General features: G+C 32.5%; 3 protein-coding genes across 3 annotated transcripts; all 3 read right to left on the reverse strand.

Moving 5' to 3' along the window:
* Window positions 1-578: 578 nt before the first annotated feature.
* LOC106364316 (probable inorganic phosphate transporter 1-6) lies at window positions 579-2427 on the reverse strand. The gene has a single exon (XM_013803923.3). The coding sequence runs from the start codon at window positions 2259-2261 to the stop codon at window positions 732-734; it is 1530 nt and encodes a 509-aa protein (XP_013659377.1). The 5' UTR covers window positions 2262-2427; the 3' UTR covers window positions 579-731.
* A 4394-nt stretch (window positions 2428-6821) lies between these two features.
* LOC106364324 (probable inorganic phosphate transporter 1-3) lies at window positions 6822-9081 on the reverse strand. Its single transcript, XM_048767540.1, has 3 exons — window positions 8923-9081; window positions 8315-8726; window positions 6822-8168 (listed from the first exon to the last, which is right to left on the reverse strand). The coding sequence occupies exons 2-3, from the start codon at window positions 8713-8715 to the stop codon at window positions 7004-7006; spliced, it is 1566 nt and encodes a 521-aa protein (XP_048623497.1). The 5' UTR covers window positions 8716-8726; window positions 8923-9081; the 3' UTR covers window positions 6822-7003.
* A 2157-nt stretch (window positions 9082-11238) lies between these two features.
* LOC106364328 (probable inorganic phosphate transporter 1-3) lies at window positions 11239-13553 on the reverse strand. The gene is made up of 3 exons (XM_022710390.2): window positions 13473-13553; window positions 12748-13168; window positions 11239-12599 (listed from the first exon to the last, which is right to left on the reverse strand). Exons 2-3 carry the CDS (start codon window positions 13146-13148, stop codon window positions 11435-11437), a joined length of 1566 nt encoding a protein of 521 aa, XP_022566111.2. The 5' UTR covers window positions 13149-13168; window positions 13473-13553; the 3' UTR covers window positions 11239-11434.
* Between the last annotated feature and the right edge of the window lie 10278 nt (window positions 13554-23831).

The following is a 23831-nucleotide window of genomic DNA, read 5'->3' on the forward strand; positions in this document are numbered from 1 at the left end:
AACATTAAACCCTAAATCCTAATCCCTAAACCCTAAATCCTAAACCCTAAACCCTAAATCCTAAACCTTAAACCCTTGGGTAAACCCTAAACTCTTGGGTAAACCCTAAACTCTAGGATAAATCTTAAACACTAAATCAAAATCACTAAACACTAAAACGCTCAAGGATTTAGGGTTTAGGATTTAGGGTTTAGAGTTTAGTGTTTTTATTTAGAGTTTAGGATTTATCCAAGGGTTTAGGGTTTACCCAAAGGTTTAGAGTTTACTCAAGGGTTTAGGTTTACCAAAGAGTTTAGGGTTTACGATTTAGGGTTTACGGATTAAGATTTAGGGTTTAGTGTTTTGCTGACGACGTTAAAAAGATTTTTTTAATTCTTTTTTCTGTAGCTGCTATTTTTTTTTTACTTTTTTATTTTTAAAACATAATATAAATTGTTGATATATTTTTTTTTTTTTTTAAAAATATCGTATTTGAAATAATGAAATCCTATTGGATTGTGAACCTTTAGATTCACCTTATGGGGTGAACCCAAGAATAAACTCATATAACGAAAACATAATAGCTGAGACTGAGAGAGTAATAAAAAGTGTCATCTTTTAAATAATATAAATCTGATAATAAAAGTAGGATAATTCGGAAACAAACGAAAAAAATATTTAAATCTAATAAAAACAAAAAGAAATATCAATCAAGTAAAAAAACCAAAAGAAATCTAAACAATAATCTTCTCCTAAATTTTCTCCGGTTCAGCTTCGCCGGAAAGCTCCTCAAGCGATTTTCCATTAGGCTCCGGAACAAGAAACGAGAACAACAAGCCAACAAAACTGATTCCTGCCATGATCAGTAAGGTTGTCTTCATCCCCACAGCCTTCACCAAAGCAGCAAAACCAAAAGAACCAACCATCGCACCGGCTTTACCCGAAGCCGCAGAGATACCATGACAAGTCGCCCTTAGCCTCGCTGGAAAAATCTCAGCCGGGACAATGAAAGTAGTTGCGTTAGGTCCAAAATTGCAGAAGAAAAACGTGAGAGAGTAGAGAACAACGAAACCGATTCGGTTATGTGGTAAGGTCCAATGGTGGTACGGTATGGCTAGACCAATCAAGCTAGCCGTCATAAAAGAGAATCCAAGGACCTGAATCTTGAACCGTCCCATCCAGTCGATTAAAGCTACGGTGAACCAGTAACCAGGAACGGTGCCGCAAAGAGCAATTAGGGTTTGTGCCTTAGCGATCTGGTACAGCTCTTGGATTGCGTTCATGGTTTTCGCCGAGGGTAACCAACCAATGGTGGTGAAGATGTCTTTCTGGAAGAGGTTTTGGCTGTAGAAAGCAATGTCAAGGAGGAACCATGTGGTGGCTGTTCCGAGCAGGTGGAGCCCGTGGCGGCGGAGGAATTTCTTGGAGAACAAGCCAAACTCGTCTGAAGAAACCCTAGCTTGGTCATTCTTCGCAAAACCGGCTTCAATGTCTACATCGAGAACCTTAGACATATCTGAAGTCGCTTTCTCCGGGTCCTTAGCGACTAGAGAAGTGTAGCGAGCTGTTTCAGGCATCTTCGCACGCCAGTAGTAAGTTAATAGAGCCGGTACAGCGCCTAACATGAGAATGATCCTCCACACGTAATCTGCCTGCGGGACGGTTGAGGCAGCCGGGTCGACCATATAGGCTGGAGACGGAAACTGATGGTCGAAGATAGCAGAGACGAGTAACGACACACATCCCGCGGCCAAGATCCCAAATCCTTGCATAGCGAAAACAGCTGCTATGAACGCGCCACGTGTACTTTTGTTGGCGTATTCGGACATGATCGTAGCCGAGAGAGGATAGTCACCACCGATGCCAAACCCGAGCCAGAAGCGGAAGAAGCAGAGCGTTACCATGACGGTTTTTGGTTCGCTGCCAAGGGAAAAACCAGAGCAAATAGAGCATACGGTCATGATCACAAGAGTCAAGCCGTAGACTCTCTTACGGCCGAGCTTGTCACCGAGACACCCGAAGAAAATCTGTCCGATAAATGTTCCGGCAAAGGCCACACCGCTCACGGCAGCAGAGATGCCATCAGGGAGGCTTCCCGGAGAGGAGGAGCCAGGGTTATGATAGTAGATACGGCCAAGGAGCTTCGTAACGAGAGATATCACAAAGAGATCGTATGAGTCCGTAAAGAAACCCATACCGGAGATTATAACCGTCGTGACGTGGTACCATGTAACCTTTTTAACGTCAAGTGCTTCCAAGATGCTATGTTCTTGCTTCGCCATGTCGATTTTTTTTTAATCTTTTCTCCGCAATCTGAAAACAACACAAGTGAAGAAAAAATTGTTACAAATATAGGATTTTGACCAGTAGGAACTGATTTTTTAGTAAACAAACAATCTATCAACGAACTATACCCAAAAAAAAATAGCGATCTGAAATATTGCGACAAAAGAGATTAAAACACAGAAAGATCATGACATGACTTCTACGTGTTGAAACATCTGATAATAGTTGCAAACAAATATTATTTGGAAATAATAGTATAAATAGGGACGGAGTGATTACCAACGAGGAATTGAGAAGCTGAAGAGTCTTGATTAATGTTTGTTAGGTTTAGGGCGTTATATATATATATATATATTGAGATGAGAATACAATAGCATATTCTATTTGTATACGAATAGAATTAGTCACAAGCATAATAAAGGTTTTATTTTATTTTTGTTACAAAATATATATATATGATAAATATGGAAAGATATTTGTTGATATCCGATGGTAAAATTGTAACTGAGAATTATTCCTTTCAATGTCCCTCCATACGGAATAAACTCCAGTTTAACTACATATAAAAACCAAAGATATAGATCAATCTTCTTTTTTTTATAACAACTATTTTATTAATATATAAAGTAACATTACACATAAAATAATAAAAATACAACCAAATACAAATTTAAAATAAAATAATTGCGATATATAGAATTAAAATCTGAAGAAGCTTTGTTCCAGATCCGAACCTTCTTAATGCAATCTTCATGTCTGAATATCGACCATGCGATGAAACTCCAAACTTTAATTCTTTGTTGTATAATATTAGCCAAATTCTACCTTGGATCTATAGATGTCAATCGATATTGAATCCAATATAATGATTCTATCGAAAGAAATAAAAGTTGGAACGACCAATTTTCAACGATTCTAAGAAGTTTTATTTTTACAAATCAAAAATCATTATAAATAAGTTATTATCTAATTAGTTTTTTTTGTCGACATTATCTAATTAGTTATAATTAATATAATAAAAAATAGGTTACAAAGAAAATAAAAACGTGTTTAGAACAGAAATTTGTGTTCATCAATGTAGATTGTTCTAAGAATATGTTATCCTCCTTTGTAAAACAATATTACCAAAAAAACATGTGGTTCATATTCAATATGTGTATCTGTTGTTCTAATCTCTTTATTTTAGAATATTTATGACAGTTTTGATTTACTGGTGATGTTATTTCATATTCGGATGATGCTTTGCAATGTTATTTCAAAACTCTAAAAAGAGCAATAATAAAAGGTTGGTGGTGATTGGGTGATGTCAATCACGATGCTTAGTGTTAACAAGAGGATGCATAAGGATAGTTATTTGTTTTGTTTGGCATTCGTTTTAAACATTATAATTGGTTTTGTTTTACTTTTATTTTTACTTTCTTTAAAGTAGTTCTAAAAGTAGTGTTGGATTTCTTCGAGTATTATAAATCTCTGAATATATTTGGTAAATTGCCTAAAATATCACATTTCTATAAACATCTCCAAAAAGACAATATATTTTGAAATTTCTAAAATTCCATATTTGAAATTTAAAGATGTTGTTCTCCAAAAACAAAACTTCAAACTTAACTTCAAAACTATTTATATGTATACTATTATCCGTATATTTGTCACAATTAATTTAAATTCATAAAACATTTACAAGCAAATATATCAAAATATTAAAACAATATTAATTAGCAAAATGTTATACTGAAATATAAAATTTTAGTAAGAAATAACATAATTAATATTAACATTTATGTGAAATACCACAATATTCCATAAATTATTTCCGAGATGCATATATGATCATCTAGTGCATTTCGAAATAAAAAATAACTCTCTTTATTTTTAATTTGTAGATTACGAGCTAAAGGTTATTGAAATCGGCTAATATTAATACTTGTAAATATATTAGATCTGAAAAAGAAAATAAAAAGAAAAATAAAATATTGCTAAAAGACTTAATTTATACTGATGATATTAATAATCATGAATACAGTCGATCTGAACAAAAAATAATCGTACGAAAAGACTAAAAAAAAACAACAACAACCATTTTCGGTTACACTAAATTTGTTTGGACAATATTTTAGAGATTTTGGAGGTTCCGGATCAAGTTTAACAGACTGTTAGTGTGGTTGTAAAATGTAAATTTGTGTAATAGTTATATATTCATGTAGTTTTTTAAAGAAAAATTGCCACAAATACTACATTTATAGTACTATTTTTCATGTTTACACTAACCACCTTTACCCTCACTTTTAATGAAAGGTAAAAGACATTTATACCCCTAGAGTTAACTAATCTAGACTTAAGGTTAAAAGTTGAGGCGTGGGGTATAGTTTTTGGAATGTGAAATTTATCATTATAATAAATATATAAATAAATACTTAAAAATACAAAAAAAAAATTAGAAAAATAGTTCCAAACATAAGTTTCGATTTTCAAAAAGATTTTTTGAAAAAACAAATTCTACCAAAATAAAAAAAGTTTGAATTTGAAAAAGTATTATTCGAAAACCTAAAAAAATATTATTTTATTATTATTATTTTATTTATTTTTTAAATAATTATTTATTTTATATATAGAGAGAACAAGAGTATAAAGTGGCTTTTGAAAATGCTCTAATACAACTTTTCATGTTTACTTTAACCACTTTTACCCTTATTTTTAAAGAGGGAAAAAATACACTTATAATCTTAGGGTTAACTAATATAAAGTTAGGGTTTACAGTTGAGGGGTGGGGGATATGGTTTTGAAATGTGGAGTTTAGAATTCTAAAAAATATATAAATAAATACTTAAAATGTTTCTAAAAAACTTTTAAAAATTGTTTTAAAAAGAAATTTTGAAAAACAATTCAAATTTTTTATATAAAAAGTTCAAATTTGAAAATGTATAACTAAAAAACTATAAAAACAAATTATTTTTAATTTTTTTAAATAATTATTTATTTTATATATATAGAGCAAGAGTATACAAGTTTTTTTTTGCCTCTTAATGAATAATTGCGCCAACAATGTAGTAAACATAAAAATTCTCCAATATATTTTTCGAGAAAAAAATAAAAAATGAACTCTAAATAAAAAAAATGCTCAGTGGTTTTGATAATTATAAATATCAAAACTAAACTAAATTTAAAATAAAATAAAAGTACTAATTTAATATTTTCCATATTTATTTACAAAATGTAAAGTTTAAATAAAGATGTTCAGTTTAAACTGTTTATAAACATAAACAATTAGTTATCATGATAATTTTTAAACTAATAATTTATGTATCAATATATAGATGTAAGATGATTATGCATGCATTACGGAGCGAAAAACCTAGTGATATATATTATACTCCCTGCGTTCCTAAACGATCCATGTTTTAGAATTTTCACACTTTTTAATAAAATATATTAAATTTAGCTATAAATGCATAGTTTTTTGCAATTTTATATTTTATATATTTTTAATCCAATAAGATTTTAAGAAATGCAATTAATGTTCTTGAACTTCACAATTTCTCATTATTAGTTGACAAAAATTGCATTGAAAATATAAAATATGTATCTTTTTGAAACAAAAGTTTTCTTTAGAATATAGATTTTTTAGGAATAGAGAGAGTACTAGAGTTTATTGAAAAGTGAACTAAAAATAAGAAATGATTCAAAAGATCCACTAATCAAATATGGAATAAGGCCGAGTAAATCCTACGTTGCATGGAAACTTCATCGTACGTCCGCTTCTCGCTTCGGAACCGTAATCGGAATCGGAACCTTGTGGATGCTTAAGGAATCTCACTTCTAAAACGCTTTTAAAATATTCTCTTTAAAAACACGTTGGAAGCTTACGATTCTGTTTTGGAATCATGCTTCCATACTTTAAAAAAAAAACACAATGTCTTCTATCAATAAAAATATAAAATTATATTTTTTAATTTATATAAAATCCAAATGTTTATAGTATTGAATAGAGAGAATATAAATCTACAAATATTAAAATTAATACTATAAATTATCTTTATACATTGAGGTTTTTATTAAAGATAGATCATATATTCAAATATATCATGTTAATTAATTATAAAGTATTAAACATAATTGATATAATAATTTATTTTAAATTTAATATATGTATATTTTTACAGTTTTAATATGAAATCATTTCAAAATTATTATAAATTAATAAATGCTTTGTTTTTTTTTGACAGCAAAGCATTTACAGACTTATATTGACTCTATAAACCAATAAATGCTTTGTTTTAAATTTAAATCATATAATTTTTAGTTCTAGATTTTTTTAAATTTTTTTAATATGTGTATATATATGGATACGCTTCCAACACATACCCGCTTTCTAATGTTTTAAAAAATCTCACTTATGCACTTCCGTAAGGTTCCACTTCCATACGTTTCCGTTTCTATGTAGCCGCTTCCGTTTGCACGTGACAGAGGTAAATTTAATATAGCCCTTGCCTTTGGAGACTAGAAGCTCGGGATCAATTATAAAAAAAAATCTAAAAAAAACTCAATTAAATCGAAGATATGCATAACCCCACTTATTCTACACCTCTCAAGTCATGTAATGGATAACATTATACATTCTTCTTATAAAATCATTAAATGTTAGGATTGGCAAACAAATATAATAAGAAACAATACAAAAGCAAACATCACACTTCAGACAAAATATGAAAAATAGAAATACAATATAGTTTCATGGTGATCATTTCTCTGCCTCAGTCTCACCGGAGAGTTCTTCGAGGGATTTTCCTTTGGGCTCAGGGACAAGGAAGGTGAAGAGCATACCGACAAAGTTGATGACACCAAGCATGATCAGTGAGTTCTTGACTCCAATGCCCGGTGGATATCCTGCGTCCGTCTTGGTCTTGTCTTGTGGCTGAGCTGCGTATAGGAACCCAAAAGCTCCCACGATGGCTCCAGCCTTACCTGTTGCAGCTGATATTCCATGGCACGTTGACCTTAGCCTAGCCGGGAAGATCTCAGCCGGCACAATGAAGGTGGTTGCATTTGGTCCAAAATTGGCGAAGAAGAACGTTAGAGAGTACATAACCACGAATCCGATACGGTTGTCTGGTTTGATCCAATGGTCGTAAGGGAAGGCGATGGCAAACATAAAGACGGTCATCATGAAGAATCCCATCAGTTGGATAGCAAATCTTCCCATGATATCAATAAACGCAACCGTGAACCAGTAACCAGGGACAGTACTGCAGAGCGCGATGAGAGTTTGAGCCCTTGCAATCTTGAAAACCTCATGGATGGCGTTCATGGTGGATGCCTTTGGGATCCATCCAATAGCTGAGAAGATATCCTTTTGGAATAAGTTTTGGCTGTAAAAGGCAATGTCAAGCAAAAACCAAGTGGAGGTACATCCTAGGAGGGGAAGACCATGGCGTTTAAGGAATTCCTTGGAGAACAAGCCATAGTTAAGTCTAGGGTCCTTAAGGATATCTTCCTCCCTCTCCTCCATTTCAAGCTCCACTTGTAAGACCTTGGACATATCTTGTGTGGCCTGTTTGAGGTTTTTGGCCACCAAAGCGGTGTAACGAGCAGTTTCGGGCATCTTCATACGCCAGTAGTAAGTCAAGGCTGCGGGTAGAGCACCAAACATGACAATGATTCGCCAAATGTAATCAGCTTGTGGAGGCGTTGAGAGAGCCCTGTTAACTGCATAGGTCGGTGATGGAAACTTTTTGTCGAATATGGAAGATACTGCTAAACCCACAAAACCTCCGGCCAAGATACCGATGCCTTGCATAGCAAACACAGCAGCTATGAAAGCACCACGGGTCTTCTTGTTTGCGTATTCAGACATGATGGTGGCAGAAAGAGGGTAGTCACCTCCGATACCAAATCCTAGCCAAAACCTTAACAAAATTGTTTATATGTTAATATGTATATATTTTTTGAAAAAATATAGAGATGTAAGGTTTAATCTAAATATAATCATAAAAAGGAATTTCTTCTATGAAAGTATAGTAAATCATCCGTACATATATGATGAGAATTGTACCTGAAGAAGCAGAGGGTGGTCATGACACCCTTGGCTTTGTTTCCGAAGGAGAGACCCGAAGCGACAGAGCACAAAATCATCATTATTAAAGTGACACCGTACACTTTTTTCCTTCCGAGCTTGTCACCAAGCCATCCGAAGAAGAGCTGACCAGCAAGGGTTCCACAAAGAGCCACACCATTGACAGCGGCCGCGACATGAGGAGGAAGTGAGCCAGGCTTCTCTGACAACGGATTGAAGTAGTAGATGCGGCCAAGGAGCTTGGTCACCAAGGAAACGCAGAACAGATCGTATGCATCGGTAAAGAAGCCCATCCCAGCGATGACAATTGCCGTGAAATGGTAAAGTTGCGTCTTCGCAACATCGAGCGCCTTGAGCACTCCTAGTTGTTCTTCAGCCATTGCCTTGAGTTCTATGACCAAACAAGGTAAATAATCCAATATTTCATTTAATCATTTTCTATACGAGGAAAAAAACTAAAAGTCATTTAATTTTTTTAAAGAATATGGTACGTTCTACTTTATACGAAAAAAACATTTGAAGAAAAAGGCTAACATACTAACTTGATAAGGTATAAAATAAATTTGACCGAGGCAAGTAATATTCACCTTAATCAGCTTTGAATGAGATTAAGAACTTATGTGGAGAGTTAGAGGGAAGAATGGGAGAGAAGATATGTGATGATAAGAAATGAACAATTATTGTGGCAATTTATAGAGAAGATGAGAAAGAAATGCAAGCAACGTGATCGCCTGCATCTTCTTGTTTATTTAATTTGCATGTCATCCATTTGAGTTTTAGAAAGCATATTGGTTAGCCGCAAAACAATAGCTGTTGTGTATAACTCATGATTCTATAAACAAGACCCGTTTAATATCAGTATATCTTTTAATAATCAATTATCAACATTAGTTTATTATAAAATCATGATAATTTTTTTATATAAAAATCTTGTATAAACTTTACTGTGTGTTTCCTTGTAAGAATATTATTCATATTTGTTATTTAAACTAGTTTAGCTTAAAATCTCAAACAATAAATATTTGAAGCAAACTTTTACTTTGATTTCGTTATTGCGGAACGGCCCCAACTCCTTTTGAAAAACGCAAAATGATAAAATCGCAGGTACATTGATGATCCAAGTGAATTTAAGATGAAAATTAGTATTTGGGAAAGCTTATAAATAGTATTTAGAAAAAAAGCTTATAAATAGTTTTCTGTATAGTGGGACATGAGAGAACATTATTACTATTTATGCAAAATATATATAGCTACAATTATTTTCATATCGCTATAATAAATAAAACTGCATGCAAATGCTGTTTTAAAAACTACATATATAAAAAGCTAGTTTCTACTACTACTTTGGAAATAGTTAGATCTGCATATTAAACTCAGAAAAGAGGTCCGCAGCACAATTCCTCTTTTCTTTATGTCTTCTCAATTAAAATGTACTTCCTCCGTTTTAATTTAAATATCGTTCTAGAGGAAAATTTTCGTTTCAAAACAAGTGTCGTTTTATGATTTTAATGCAACATTTATTAATAAAGTTCTTTTGTTTATTTTTTCATTGGTTGAAATATGGTTAGGTGTATGAGTAATGATGTTTTTATTTTGAAAATGTACAAAATGAAATGTTTTCTTAATCTGTGCAGAAGTCTAAACGACAAATAAAGTGAAACGGAGGGAGTATGTAATTTGTAAATATCGGTTGGTTAAATGATATACGGATTCACAAGTTATGTTCATATAAAATGCTATTTTGAGCTGAACAAACATATCAAATTTGTGTGACTTTAACATTAATTAAAATTAACATAAACTTCAAATTTCGATAAACTTGTCAACTTTTATTAATTACTCTTACACATATATTGAAAGATTGAGCTTAACATTTTACCAAAAAAAAAATATATATATATTGAAAGATTGTGAATCTATTCACCTGATCCTCCCTAGTAAGTGTAACAAATTTTAACAGCTGTTAAAAGAATTTGTCTTAGTTCAAAGTCTAGATAAAAAATGATAATATCGCAGCATATATCTATTTAAGTGACCAATTTTGCAAGAGTATAACTGTATTTTTGAACATTAACTAGGAATTATACTTAGAAGTTAGAACCGTCTTAGTTATTATCTGGAGACAGAATGATTTGGAGTCACAGGAGAATAACAAGATATGCATCCCATTTAAGTTGCCAAAATTATAAGTAATTTAGACACGATTTTAGTTTGTAGTTTGTCCCGTTGGAAATTACATACATAAATTTAAATGGCACTATTTGTAACCAGTAGTGACCAGTTACTATATATATATATATATATATATATATATATATATTTTTGATTCCCACTTTGAAATTCTTGCGTTATGTAATATATAATGAATTTTAATTCAAATAAGGAGTGGTAAAAGTTATTAATTATCGTTTTGTTTGAAATTTGGATTATTAGCTATTCTAATGCCAATATAAGTCGAGTAGTTACAAATTTCTTCATCTTTTTTTTGGATGGAATCGTTCAACTCTAACAGTTGACATTTGAGGAGTGACAATCTGGATACATATAGACATGAAGATTAATTATCATTTAGCAAAAGTCAAAACCATTATTAAAACAAAGCATATTCGAAAACATAGGATATTCGGAAGAAGAGATGTATTTTCAATTTAATGTATAAAGTTCATGTCTTTGTGAACTTAGTTGCTATCATATATCCATAGTAAATATTTGAATATCAATCGATCCAACTCAGACCAGTTATATATCTGTGTGTGTATGATATCGTTTACTTTATTAGTTTCTCTTTGTAAACTTATTTTGGAGACTTTTATGTGGAGACTTTGTTCAGTTCTATTACAAATGGTTTTATATGTTAAGTTGTTATGCAAGAGGTAGACATGTATCAACGAAATATAAACATATCGTGTTGCAAAAGTAAGCAATCAACTCCATAAAAATGCCAACCAAGTATTGATTGATCTTTCACAAAAAACAAACGCAGAGGTGAACAATTACAAAATACAAACATCACATCACCCATCGGAAAAAACAGTAAATTGCACAAGAAGATTTAAATAAGCGGAAACAACAAAAATAATTGACAATATGACAGCTTAATCATTTCTCAACTTCAGCCTCACCGGAGAGCTCTTCAAGGGACTTTCCCTTGGGTTCAGGGACAAGGAAGGTGAAGAGCATACCGACAAAGTTAATGACACCAAGCATGATCAGAGAGTTCTTGACTCCGATGCCCGGTGGATATCCTGCATCTGTCTTGGTCTTGTCTTGTGGTTGAGCTGCGTATAGGAAACCAAAAGCTCCCACGATGGCTCCGGCCTTGCCTGTTGCGGCTGATATTCCGTGGCATGTGGACCTTAGCCTGGCTGGGAAGATTTCAGCCGGTACGATGAAGGTGGTTGCGTTTGGACCAAAGTTAGCAAAGAAAAAGGTAAGTGAGTACATAACCACGAAACCGATACGATTGTCCGGTTTGATCCAGTGGTTGTAAGGGAAGGCAATCGCAAACATAAAGACGGTCATCATGAAGAAACCCATTAGCTGAATCGCAAACCTTCCCATAATATCAATAAATGCAACCGTGAACCAATAGCCGGGGACGGTACTGCAAAGTGCAATGAGTGTTTGTGCCCTAGCAATCATGAAAACCTCGTGGATTCCGTTCATGGTTGCTGCCTTTGGGATCCATCCAATAGCTGAAAAGATATCTTTTTGAAACAAGTTTTGGCTGTAAAATGCAATGTCAAGCAAGAACCATGTGGAGGTACATCCAAGGAGGGGAAGACCATGACGTTTGGCAAACTCTTTGGAGAACAAGCCATAGTTAAGTCTAGGGTCTTTAACGATATCCTCTGCTCTTTCCTCCATCTCAAGCTCCACTTGTAAGACCTTGGACATGTCTTGTGTGGCCTGTTTGATGTTCTTTGCAACCAAAGCGGTGTAACGAGCAGTTTCAGGCATCTTCATACGCCAGTAGTAAGTCAAAGCTGCAGGTAGAGCGCCAAACATGACGATGATTCTCCAAATATAGTCAGCTTGTGGAGGCGTTGAGAGAGCCCTGTTGACTGCATAGGTCGGAGCTGGAAACTTTTTGTCGAAAATGGAAGAGACAGCAAGTGCCACGAAACCTCCGGCTAAGATACCAACACCTTGCATAGCAAACACGGCAGCGATGAAAGCACCACGAGTCTTCTTGTTAGCGTATTCAGACATAATGGTAGCAGAAAGAGGGTAATCACCTCCAATACCGAATCCCAGCCAAAACCTAAATTAATAAAAGAATTTAAATATGTTAATATATATATTCTGACTAGACACATCTAGTCCAAACCAGTAATTTTTAAAACATGCGTATTCACTATGAGATTATTATTAAAACATGTTTAAGTATATAATTATAATGATAATTGTACCTGAAGAAGCAAAGGGTGGTCATGACACCCTTGGCTTTGTTACCAAAAGATAGACCAGAAGCCACGGAGCACACGATCATCATGATCAAAGTAATACCATACACTTTTTTCCTTCCGAGCTTGTCACCCAGCCATCCAAAGAAAAGCTGACCAGCAAGGGTTCCACAAAGGGCCACACCGTTGACCGCCGCCGCAACATGAGGGGGCAGTGAACCAGGCTTTTCTGACAACGGATTGAAGTAGTAGAGGCGGCCAAGAAGCTTGGTCACCAAGGAGACGCAAAACAGATCATAAGCATCTGTAAAGAAACCCATTCCGGCGATGACAATCGCCGTGAAATGGTAAAGTTGCGTTTTCGCAACATCGAGTGCCTTCAGCACTCCTAGTTGTTGTTCAGCCATCTCAGCTTTGCTCGTCTCTCCTGCTTTCACGTACTAAACGTTAATACTTTTGTGTTGATATATTTTCTAACAAATATGATTACTGTAATGTGGAGACATTCAGATCATCCTGTCGGAAAGGAGTGGGAAAAACTAGTTTGACTCTTTATTAGAGGTTTCACGTCTAAAAGAAAGGCATTAAAGAAACGCATGTGTTTATTAGACAACATGTTAAGTACCTTTTTTTTTCTTTTGAACAAACATAAGTACCTAGACATTACTAGATTACAACAACAGATTTTTGTAAAGCAAAGAGATTTTCCATACAATATTATATATGCTCACCTTGTCGCCGAATTAGAGTAGCTTGGGTGAGAGATAGAAGAGATGGTTTAAGTGCAGAAATGTTAGGGAATTTATAGAATGTGACGCTCGGCATCTTTATTAGGTATATGCTTGCTTATGTATTTTTTGACAACAAGTTACGGATATACTCTCTTGTTATTTCTTTATAAGCCTATATATTTTATTGATTAATAAAAATAAATTTGGTAATATCAACATCCGATGTCATTATAGAATCCATTCTTTAAGAGAAAAATAATGGAGCTACGCTTACTTGGTAGTACCACAATTGAGGAATAAATATGCATATACAATATTTGAGTATTAAATATGTTAAATACACTTGAAGAATAAAATCTCATTTTCTCCGTTATGATTCATATTCTCTCCACTTCATATTAATGTCATTTTGACTTTTAAATTTTATTTCATTATAAGTGTCGTTTTATATTTTCAAAGCAATTACTAAATATTTTTTCTAGTTTTTATCCTTACATTTACCTGATTAATTCAAAAAAATCAAACAAAATAATGTATTAAATAGGTGTAAAACAAAAATATTAATCATTTTTTTTAATTCGTATGCAAAAACCTTAAACGACACAAATAATAAAACAGAAGGAGTATAAGTTTTCAAGTCAAGATCAATAATCCATGTCCTACAATTCTGAGTTAAGAAGAATGCTGAACTTGGACATAACTAGAGTACCAAATGTCAAACATAGTTTTTATGATTCCTATTTGGATGTGTTTTTGTAATGCTAAATCTAATCCAAGAACTTTAAGTTTTTTTGTATGAACACATAAAATATTACAAGACAATACAATGCATCGCCTTACTGATGCGTACATCATATGATTGTATAAAGCATTGATCCAAAGTTATCTAGGGGTCATGCAATATACATGCATGTACCACAGGTTTGTTAGATCACCTATAAATGGCATTGATCTCTGCTTTAGACAACCATATGTTGTGAATCAACAATACGAGTAATACGATCCATTTGTATCTGTCTTGTAATGTTTTACACGTACATGCCAATATTAAAAAAACTCATTAATGTGTTATTGGATTCAGTTTTCTTAAGTATTTAGTATAGAAAACATTATATATAAAGACACATCCATAAAGTATTTGTAGAAGAACTCCAGTTAAGGGTAAACATTTGGTATATTGGTTACGTAAAATACTTTGAACTCGATTTTTAAGAAACAGACATGCTGTTCTTGAGTCCTTGGCTTGAAAATTTATATGGATCTTAACATAAACATGAGCTTTTTATTTCCCAAATATTTACAGTCTGTATATTTAATATTATATATGTACGCATATTTATTTTCTAACTAATCATTAGCTTCATAACATAAGGAAAATGGACAAAAATTGTTAGTACTAAATGTAAAAGTCAACTATTAGTTTTTGGTTTATTCGCTAACGGTTAATTATTTCATTCAAAATTTTGAGTTGTTAACAGTTTCTTGGAGAAATAATTATGCGCAATGAAAAATTAAAGGTTGATTGCTGATACTTTGAAAATAAAGGCCCATTTCCCATTTAAAATGATTAACTATGTATACAGTTGCTTATTTGATGCTCGGTGTTTTATTTCTTTCGTCCTTTCCTTGGTACGTTCTTCCTTGGAGATTTGTAAGTCTTTGTTCTCTTGAAAGACAAAATATAAGTCAAGGTAATGTGTTTCTTTTAAAATTAAGAATCAAGTTGTTGATAAGGATTTCTCGGTTTAGAGCAGCCTAGTTGCTAAATCGTTATGCATTTTTCAAAGTTTTTATTAGGCATGAGTTTTTAGATACCCATTTGGGTTTGTGTCGGAACTTTATGAATTTGCGGGTTTGCGGGTTTTCGGATTCATACTCCTAGATCCCATTGTAATATTTACGTTAGGTCTAGGCATAAAACTCAAACCGAAAACCAAACCGAAAAAACCAAATCCGAAACCGAACTGAAATTTAAAAATAACTAAACCGAAGTTTAAAAATAGCTGAACGGTTTCTATATTTTTATAACTGAAAACTGAAACCAAACCGGAACTGAACCAAGAAGGTACCCGAATATCCAAAATATAATATATACCTAAAAATGTTAATTATATTTAATATTAAAAATACCTAATATTCTAAACATATTACTTAGACACGGACCTGGAAAAAAAATTGAAATACCCGGATATTTTTTATGTAAAGTATTTAAAATTATCCAAATTATCCAAAAGAACTGAATTACCCGAATAGTTTTTATCCAAAATATTAAAATTCATCTGGATTACCCGATTTATCATCCGAAAACCTAAAAATCTGTTTTTCCCCAAATTATCCAAAATTAACCGGAAAACTTGGTACCGAACTGTCACCAGATTGGAACTAAAAATTAATCGGATATTAGTCGGTTCTTATAATTGTTACCTGAACTGACCCGAAAATTGAAAGAACCGAACTGGACCCAAACCAAATTTTATAGATAACGAACGGTTCCTATATCTCTAAAACCAAAAGAACCAAAACGGGAACCGAAATAACCGAACCGGAACTGGACCAAAAATTGAATGCCCATGCCTAATTTATGTGTTCGATTAATAACATTTGGGTTAATATACTTTTAATTATTTTAAAACTATATATCATCCGGATTCGGAGAATTATATCGGTTCGATTTGGATATTTTAAGTAATATAGCAAAATATACATTGAATTGAGCATTTAAAATACTTATTTAAGTTGTAGATATTTATTTTAGTATCATATCAAAATAGCATAAAATTAAGTATTTGAAATACTTGTTTACGTTTTAAATGTTTATATTTGTGGAAACCTCTTAGACTAGTGGTTTGATTAAGAGTTCATTAATACTTTTACACCATATGTATATGTTCAAACTTTAGAAAATGAAAATTGTGCAGATTATGAAGAAACATATTACAAGAAATCTTTAGCATGGTGTATGGTGTACTATCGATTATGAATCTTATAGGGCGGCTCAGATTGGTGTAGTCAGATGTGTATTCCTATAAGGTGGTAGAATTGTCGGTTGTAGAATCGTCTATGTAATACTCACTCTGTTTCATAATAAGTGTCATTTTAGTTTTTTTTTTGTTACACAAAAAATATCACTTTACAATTTCAATACAAATTATATTTACTTTCAGCTGAAAATTAATTGCAAACTGCATTGGTTTTATAAATAATTTTATTTATCTCAAATACTATTGGTCAGAAAGATGTAATTAATATCAACTTATATATATTTCCGCTATTTTCTTAGTTTGTGTGAAAAGTGTCAAAGTGACACTTATTCAGAAACATATGGAGTATTTCTCATAGACTTTAAACATAATTTTGATATATAAATACTTTACTATATTGGGAAATTGCCAACAAATACCACATTCATAGTACATGTTTACACTAATCACTTTACCCTCACTTTTAATGAAGGGTAAAAGACACTTATACCCTTAATTAGGGTTAACTAATCTAGACTTATGGATTAGAGTTGAGGGGTGTGTTAGGGTTTTTAGAATGTGAAATTTAGGATTTTAATAAATATATAAATAAATACTTAAAAAATATAAAAAATTTAAAAATAGTTTCAAACAAAATTTTCGATTTTCAAAAAGAAATTTTGAAAAAAAAATTCAAAAAGAAAAAAAAATTATAAAAAGTTCAAATTTGAAAAAGTATAATTCGAAAACATAACGTTTTTTATTTATTATATATATAGATAACAAATGACATAAGAATCTTTTGCCACTTAACGAAGAATGTATTTTTGAAAATTTCCATTTAGTGGTGGTAAAGAAGAAAATAGTAACATGAAAGTGGTAAACATAAAATTTCTCATACTATATTTTGCTCGTATATTTATCTTAAATTTTTATATTCCTTCCATTTTGTAAAAAAAATATTACTTTGGGATATTTCAAGAAAATTCAAAAATTGTAATATACTAATATATTTTTATTTAATATAAAATTAATTAAATGAAAATGATTTAAATAAAAATTTTATTGGTTGTTTAAAAAGGGAAAATAGAACTAATATATAAACTGTATTGAAAACGTAAAATGATACTTTTTTGAAATAAAAATAAAATAGAATTAATATGTCACTCTTATATCTGCTTTGCATACTTCTTATTTTGGATCAAACTTGTGAAAATTTATCTAAAAGATCATTCGATTTTCTTTGTATCTCTAGAAATTCTTCTTCAAAGTTATTATTTTTTATTAAATTTAACAGTTATAGTTATTATTATGTAATGATATTAGGACAATGGTTTTACAACAAATGAACTGCCAAATTTTAGCAAAAAAAAAAGAACTGAAACTATTTGCATTTGGCAACAAAAAAAAAACTGAAACTATTTGGTTAACTTGGCCATTTCAAATTGTGAATACAAATTTTTTTTAAGAAAATATTTTTATTTTCTGGCAAAATATTAGAATGTCAACGTTGATATTTACTGTAATAATATATGCTTCTAATTAATACTTTCAAGTTGATGCTTTTAAGAACTGAAAGTGATCTCCCTTCATGACTTTATCTAGAAATATGTTGTAGGGTTGCTTCAATCCATAGAACATTAGCATTGACTTTTGCAACAGCTATCAAATGTTTTGATAATAATGCTGTGGGTGATGTGATCATTATATTAAAATAAATCCATACATGGGGCGCATGACATTGAAGATATTCTGTATCCGAAAGGATAAAATGTAAACTAAGCTTTTTCCCAGGAAATAAACAAGAAATACACTTTAAATTTACAAGGCATCTCCTCATATAGTGGGAGCCTTGTCACATGGATAGTTTGACCTAAAGGTTCATAAATATTAACACAATTTGATTTGAGAATATATAGATTTATAAATACCATTAGACTTTCTGGCTCCATCTTTTTTGTTTATTGGAAGAGATTGATGATTTAGTTAGTGTTATAACAAAAATCTTGCAAGAAATTTATCGTGGAAGTCCTAATTAGTCTAACGGTCAAACCGAAAATTCATTAATAATTTTACACCAAAACATATTTTTTCCGTCTAATTTTTTTATTCAATATTATCTATCAAAAACAATAACATAAAAGTTGATATGATACATCGCATCAAAAAAACTAAAACAAGCCATTGAAAAACAATCTAATCAGTTAAAAAATATGATCTTACAAATATAACTAAAAAAAATCAATGATGAAGTCTAAATCAAAATTTGGTTGGATGTTGCCAATACATTGATATCAGAATTTTCTTGTTCTGTGTTTTTTTAACAAACGAAGTGCTTTTATGCATCACAACGGGCTGCAATCACCTTCATCGGATACACAAAAATTTTTTCCCAAATAAAGATAGTTTTTTGGGTTAAAACTGTTCTGTAAGATATTTCTTTCGAAAAGTTTGCTCTAGAACCCGGTTAACAATTTGTGATAACAATTACAACGAGAATCGGAGCAAAGCAAATATACTTCTGATTATAAAAGCCGGTTGAAAACAAAAATATCTTTGAAAACTTAGAAAATATATAACAACAAGGATGAAAGCATAATACTAAAAAATAATTATTATTATTAGAAGAGAAATCCGGGTGCCTGTGCTACAAAAGCCGCCGCGCAGACACCCAAAATATGTGAATTTTGAGTTTTAAAGAAACTGATTTACGAACAATGATGATATAATGTATAAGCTTTTCAAAGAGATTTTCAGTTATAGTGCAAATAAATCTGTGAAATGTGAATCATCATAATAAAATAGATAGAATTAGGGTTGTTGAATCATCTATAAAGGTATGTTGTTATCACTTGTAATAAAATAATATATTAGTGTAAAAACTAGAATTTATCAAAAACAAAAGAAAAAGAAAGTTGACTTTAGTACGGAGAGACGTGATAAGTGATAAGTGATAAGTGAAATATTTTTAAAAAATTTATACGGTAACTTATTCGAGGGATTTTGAATACACAATAAAGATTCGTATAAAGTCAACTTGGTCTATAACAAAGAACAAGATTAGAACATGCACGCTATTGTTAAAGTATTTTATAATCTGTTACAGAAAAAAATAAATTGCAAAAAAAAAAAAATAATCAATCGTTCATAGAAGAAAAAATTAAATAAAATACCAATGCAAAAATATGAAAACCAAACATAACAGCTATTATTTATTTTGATCTTTATATTTTTATTATTTTGTTATCAAATTATTGTCAACGTTATTTGAACTATTTGGATTTTCTGATTTATGTTGGAATTATGTTTAAGTTTTGTTTTGTTTTTTTGGTAAAATATATATACATATATTTTTCAAAAATTTGACGAATTTACTATCATATAGTTATTTGAACTAGATTTATGTTTTATCATATTTGTTTTATAATTAAAAAATAAACATTATCGAAATAAGAAAGAATGAGTAATATGTATATCTAATCTAACTATGTAATTTGGTTTGGAGATCATGACTGTGGTTCAGATGTGGCATATATTGATTCAGATTAATTATGCATATGATCTAGATAACGTAAGGTCTAGTACATGCTATGTATTACTCTTTCAAGAGAACCTATGCATGTATTGATGATCTGTAAGTAATTTTTTTTGCAATGTCTACTGAATATATGATGAACCTATGCACTGTAGGTCCAACGACTTGTAGCAAAATTGGATATTGATAGAGGTTTTCAATTACACTTTGATAACCATGGTACATTATTTCTTAACTAAAACTAGTGTGTAATCTAGTGACGAAACATATTGATATGAGATCTCATAGTCGGAGAATTATACGCTTCAGGTGAAATCCAGCTGCATACATTGAAAATGCAACTATTTAATCCAAATTCGGTACGTACCCGAAATAGACATGAATTTGGTGGTAAGTTATTTGAAAGACGTTTATTGAGAGATAAAATAATTGATTACAGTTGTAGAGACTAATAACTCGTAAAAGCTATGAACTCGACAAGAACTATAAACCTGAATAAACATTAGTTCAATTTCTCCCTCTGTTACTAGGTATCCAAGAAATTCACCAAAGAGAACCCTGAAGGTGCACTTCACTGGATTTATTTTCATTTTGTATTTATTGAGGATTATAAAACATTCCCGTAACTGATTGAGGTGGTCAGTCATTTTTTAGACATGACCAATATGTTGTTTATGTAGACTTCCATAGTTTTGAGCTGATTTGCGAACATTTTATTCACCAGCTTCTGGTAAGTTGCTCTGGGGTTCTTTAGGCCGAAGTGAATCACTTTGTAACAGTAGGTACCGCGGTCGGTGTGAATATTATTTTCTCTTGATCCTTGGGGTTCATCTTGATTTGTTATAGCCCAAGAATAAATCCATGAAAGATAACTGTTGGTGACCAGCCATAGCCTCTACGAGCTGATCAATATGAGAAAGTGGAAAAATGTCATTTGGGCAATCCATGCTGAGGTATGTGAAGTCGATGCACACTCTCTATTTTTCATTCTTCTTTTTGGATGACTACGGGGTTGGCGAGCCAATTGGGGTATGTAACTTCACGAATGGAGCCAACCTTTAATAGCCAATCTACTTCGTCATTTATTGCCTTGGCGCATCCAAACCTAGTTTATGACATTTTTGTTTGATATGTTTATACATAGGTAGAGCTGTCAATTCGGACTTATGTCCGTGGATTGTACTCTGGTCCGCAATATAAATAAGCGGTCTAGCGGATTGAGACCACCGTGGTTTGTGGTTCGTGATGGATTGGTACTGTTGCAACCGAAATTCACACCGTCGATTTTCATAATCGGAGGAAAATCAAGAAACCCTAACTTTTCTTGAGGTCCTGGATTCTCTGCGAGAGCCAACGACAAGTGACCAAATAAATGCGGAAAATATGAAAAGATAACAAAACAAATTTATAGAAAAGGTAGATCTTATTTCGAATCCGCGTAAGAGCGTTGCGATCATTACAAGAGAGTATAAAAGCTTCAGCCGCAAGAGCTTTTAGCAAATTACCTAGTTCTAGCAAGCTAAAACCTTAAACCTAGTTGAGTCGTAGCTCGATAACAGAAGACGAAAAAAGATACAAAAAAACGTTTTGATTGATTTCGGACTGAACCTTATGAAAGGCTGCCTACGTACCCCTTTCGAGGATTAAGCCGAACGTAGTTCAATTGAAAGAGTAGAACAAGAGATCAAACCGCCTTTGCGAGTTCGTTTAGTAATCGAGTGCAAGTCATAGAAACAGAACATGTCGAGAATAATGCCTAAAGTTTCTAAGTGTAGAGAGTTCTAAGAGTAAAAAGAATTGTCCCTTTTCCTCTTCAACCTCAACGTCTTTATATACTCCTCCTAGAGGCGGTTTGCTGTTTTCCTTTCTGTCCTTGATCGAGTTTATCGCTTGGCAGAAATATTTCATTTTTCTTCGATCTACGTGTTTATCTTTGGAAACTTCAAATTTATCCTCCGAACTTGACATTTATCTTCTCCTGTAGAATAAAAGATAAACCGTCATAACGATTGGGCTTGATTTCGTATAAAATTGTGAGTGGGCTTTTAGCCGCGTTCTGGACCCTTTCGGACCGTTTTCCGACTTAAGCGTTTTTACGATTTATCGAAAGACCACTTCCGAAACGACGTCGATTCTGAAGAAAGTTCAAATTTCTCGTATAGTGGAGGAAGTTCAAGGTGTTTAGTTAATCGTTACCGTTTTACACGATCAATTTGGATTCCATACGAGACAACGAGTTCTTGCATGTTTTAAATCGTAAAGTTCCAATGGTGACTAAGATCGAGATGAAACAAGAGCAAGTTCGATCCGATCTCGAATGAGGGAGCTACGAGGACGGGATGAAGATAGGTTAGTTGATCCAACTCGCCAAAGGGACAGTGCGTTCGGTCCAACTCGCCCGTTCGGCAAGTTGAACGGTGCATTCGGTCCAACTCGCCCGTTCGGCGAGTTGGACGGTGCGTTCGGTCCAACTCGCCGGGCGAGTTGGACGATAGAGCCTTATAGATGTTTCGTTGTTTCGATACTCAGGATCCGTTTGTCCGAGGATTCGAGTAACCTTTGTCGATGGCTTATCGTATGAATTCTGAGATTCATACGAAACTCAATTTCGGTTTTCCCGTTATTATTATTTTTAACTATTATCTCTTTTTTAAAGAAAGACATTTTTTTGAGAACTTTCCGACATTGATTTCGCAGTGACCGATTTTGACCCCAACAGGTACATGCAGTTTATGGACTTAACCACGGTTTTATGAATTGAATGATTTTTTTTTAATTTTATGGTTTTGACTAATATGATTCAATTCACGTTACGACTCCAATTTTATATTTTCCCAACACTTCGTCTCTTTTGTATTATCTGAATTTACATTCAACAATACCTTTCTTTTTTAATGTTGATTCGTGTTTGTTATATTTTTGTATCTTCTTTAAAGTTTACTTTATTCACATGTAGGGAATCATATATTTTCGTCTGCATATGCTTATCAGTAGTTATTGACAAGCATGTTTATGTTTTCGAATTGTTATTTTTTATTTATTTATGGTTATTAACATTAAATTTTAGCTCTGTCTAATGGCTCATAAGATAAGTCAAACATGAAAAGTGTTTGTTATGATTAAAATATAGTCCGCAGATTGATCCCCATGTCCGCAAACTTTAGATGGTTTGGATTAGAATTCTAGTTTTGAGTAGCGCAGTCCACCGCGGACTAAACTGCCATAATCAGGGAAAAAAACAAAAACTGTCTCGGTGCGGATTAATAATCTGCTGATTACTCTGAATTGACAATACAATAAGTAGGATCAACGATTAGATTGTGAGCTATTATGTGGGGGTCTATCCTAGGGAAATCATTTGTTTACCACCTGAATGTGCTGATGTTTTCTTTTAAGAAAGCGATTAACTCGCTCCGGATGGGATCTTGCAAGTCGACTCCTAGTGCAGCGCGTTTATCTGGGTTGGAATCGTCAGTGCTAACCTGAATCTTTAATCCTTTGGTGGACAACATATACATGAGTTTTAAGAGTTGAGCTACGAGCTCTTTGCTTTTCTGTAATTGTTATGGGGGGATCCCTCCGTTAGTTTGTAACATCCCATATAACATTTCTGAGATGTCTTTTGGCTCTTGTAGATGGTTTGGACGCTTTTCGGGCTTGTGAATTTCACGCACTATGATATACAGATCGAATCGATTTCATTGTATAGATCCATGGCCTTCCAAGTATGGCGTTAAAGGGAGCAAGTTTATCTACTACGATGAAGTCAACCAATTTTTGTACATATTTTGTGAGGACTGGCAACTGAATGTTTCCAAGCGGTAAGGTTCTCCTATGAACCAGTTAGCCCTTTAGTCCGGTTAT

Source organism: Brassica napus, chromosome C9, assembly GCF_020379485.1.
Source record: "Brassica napus cultivar Da-Ae chromosome C9, Da-Ae, whole genome shotgun sequence".
NCBI lineage: Eukaryota > Viridiplantae > Streptophyta > Magnoliopsida > Brassicales > Brassicaceae > Brassica > Brassica napus.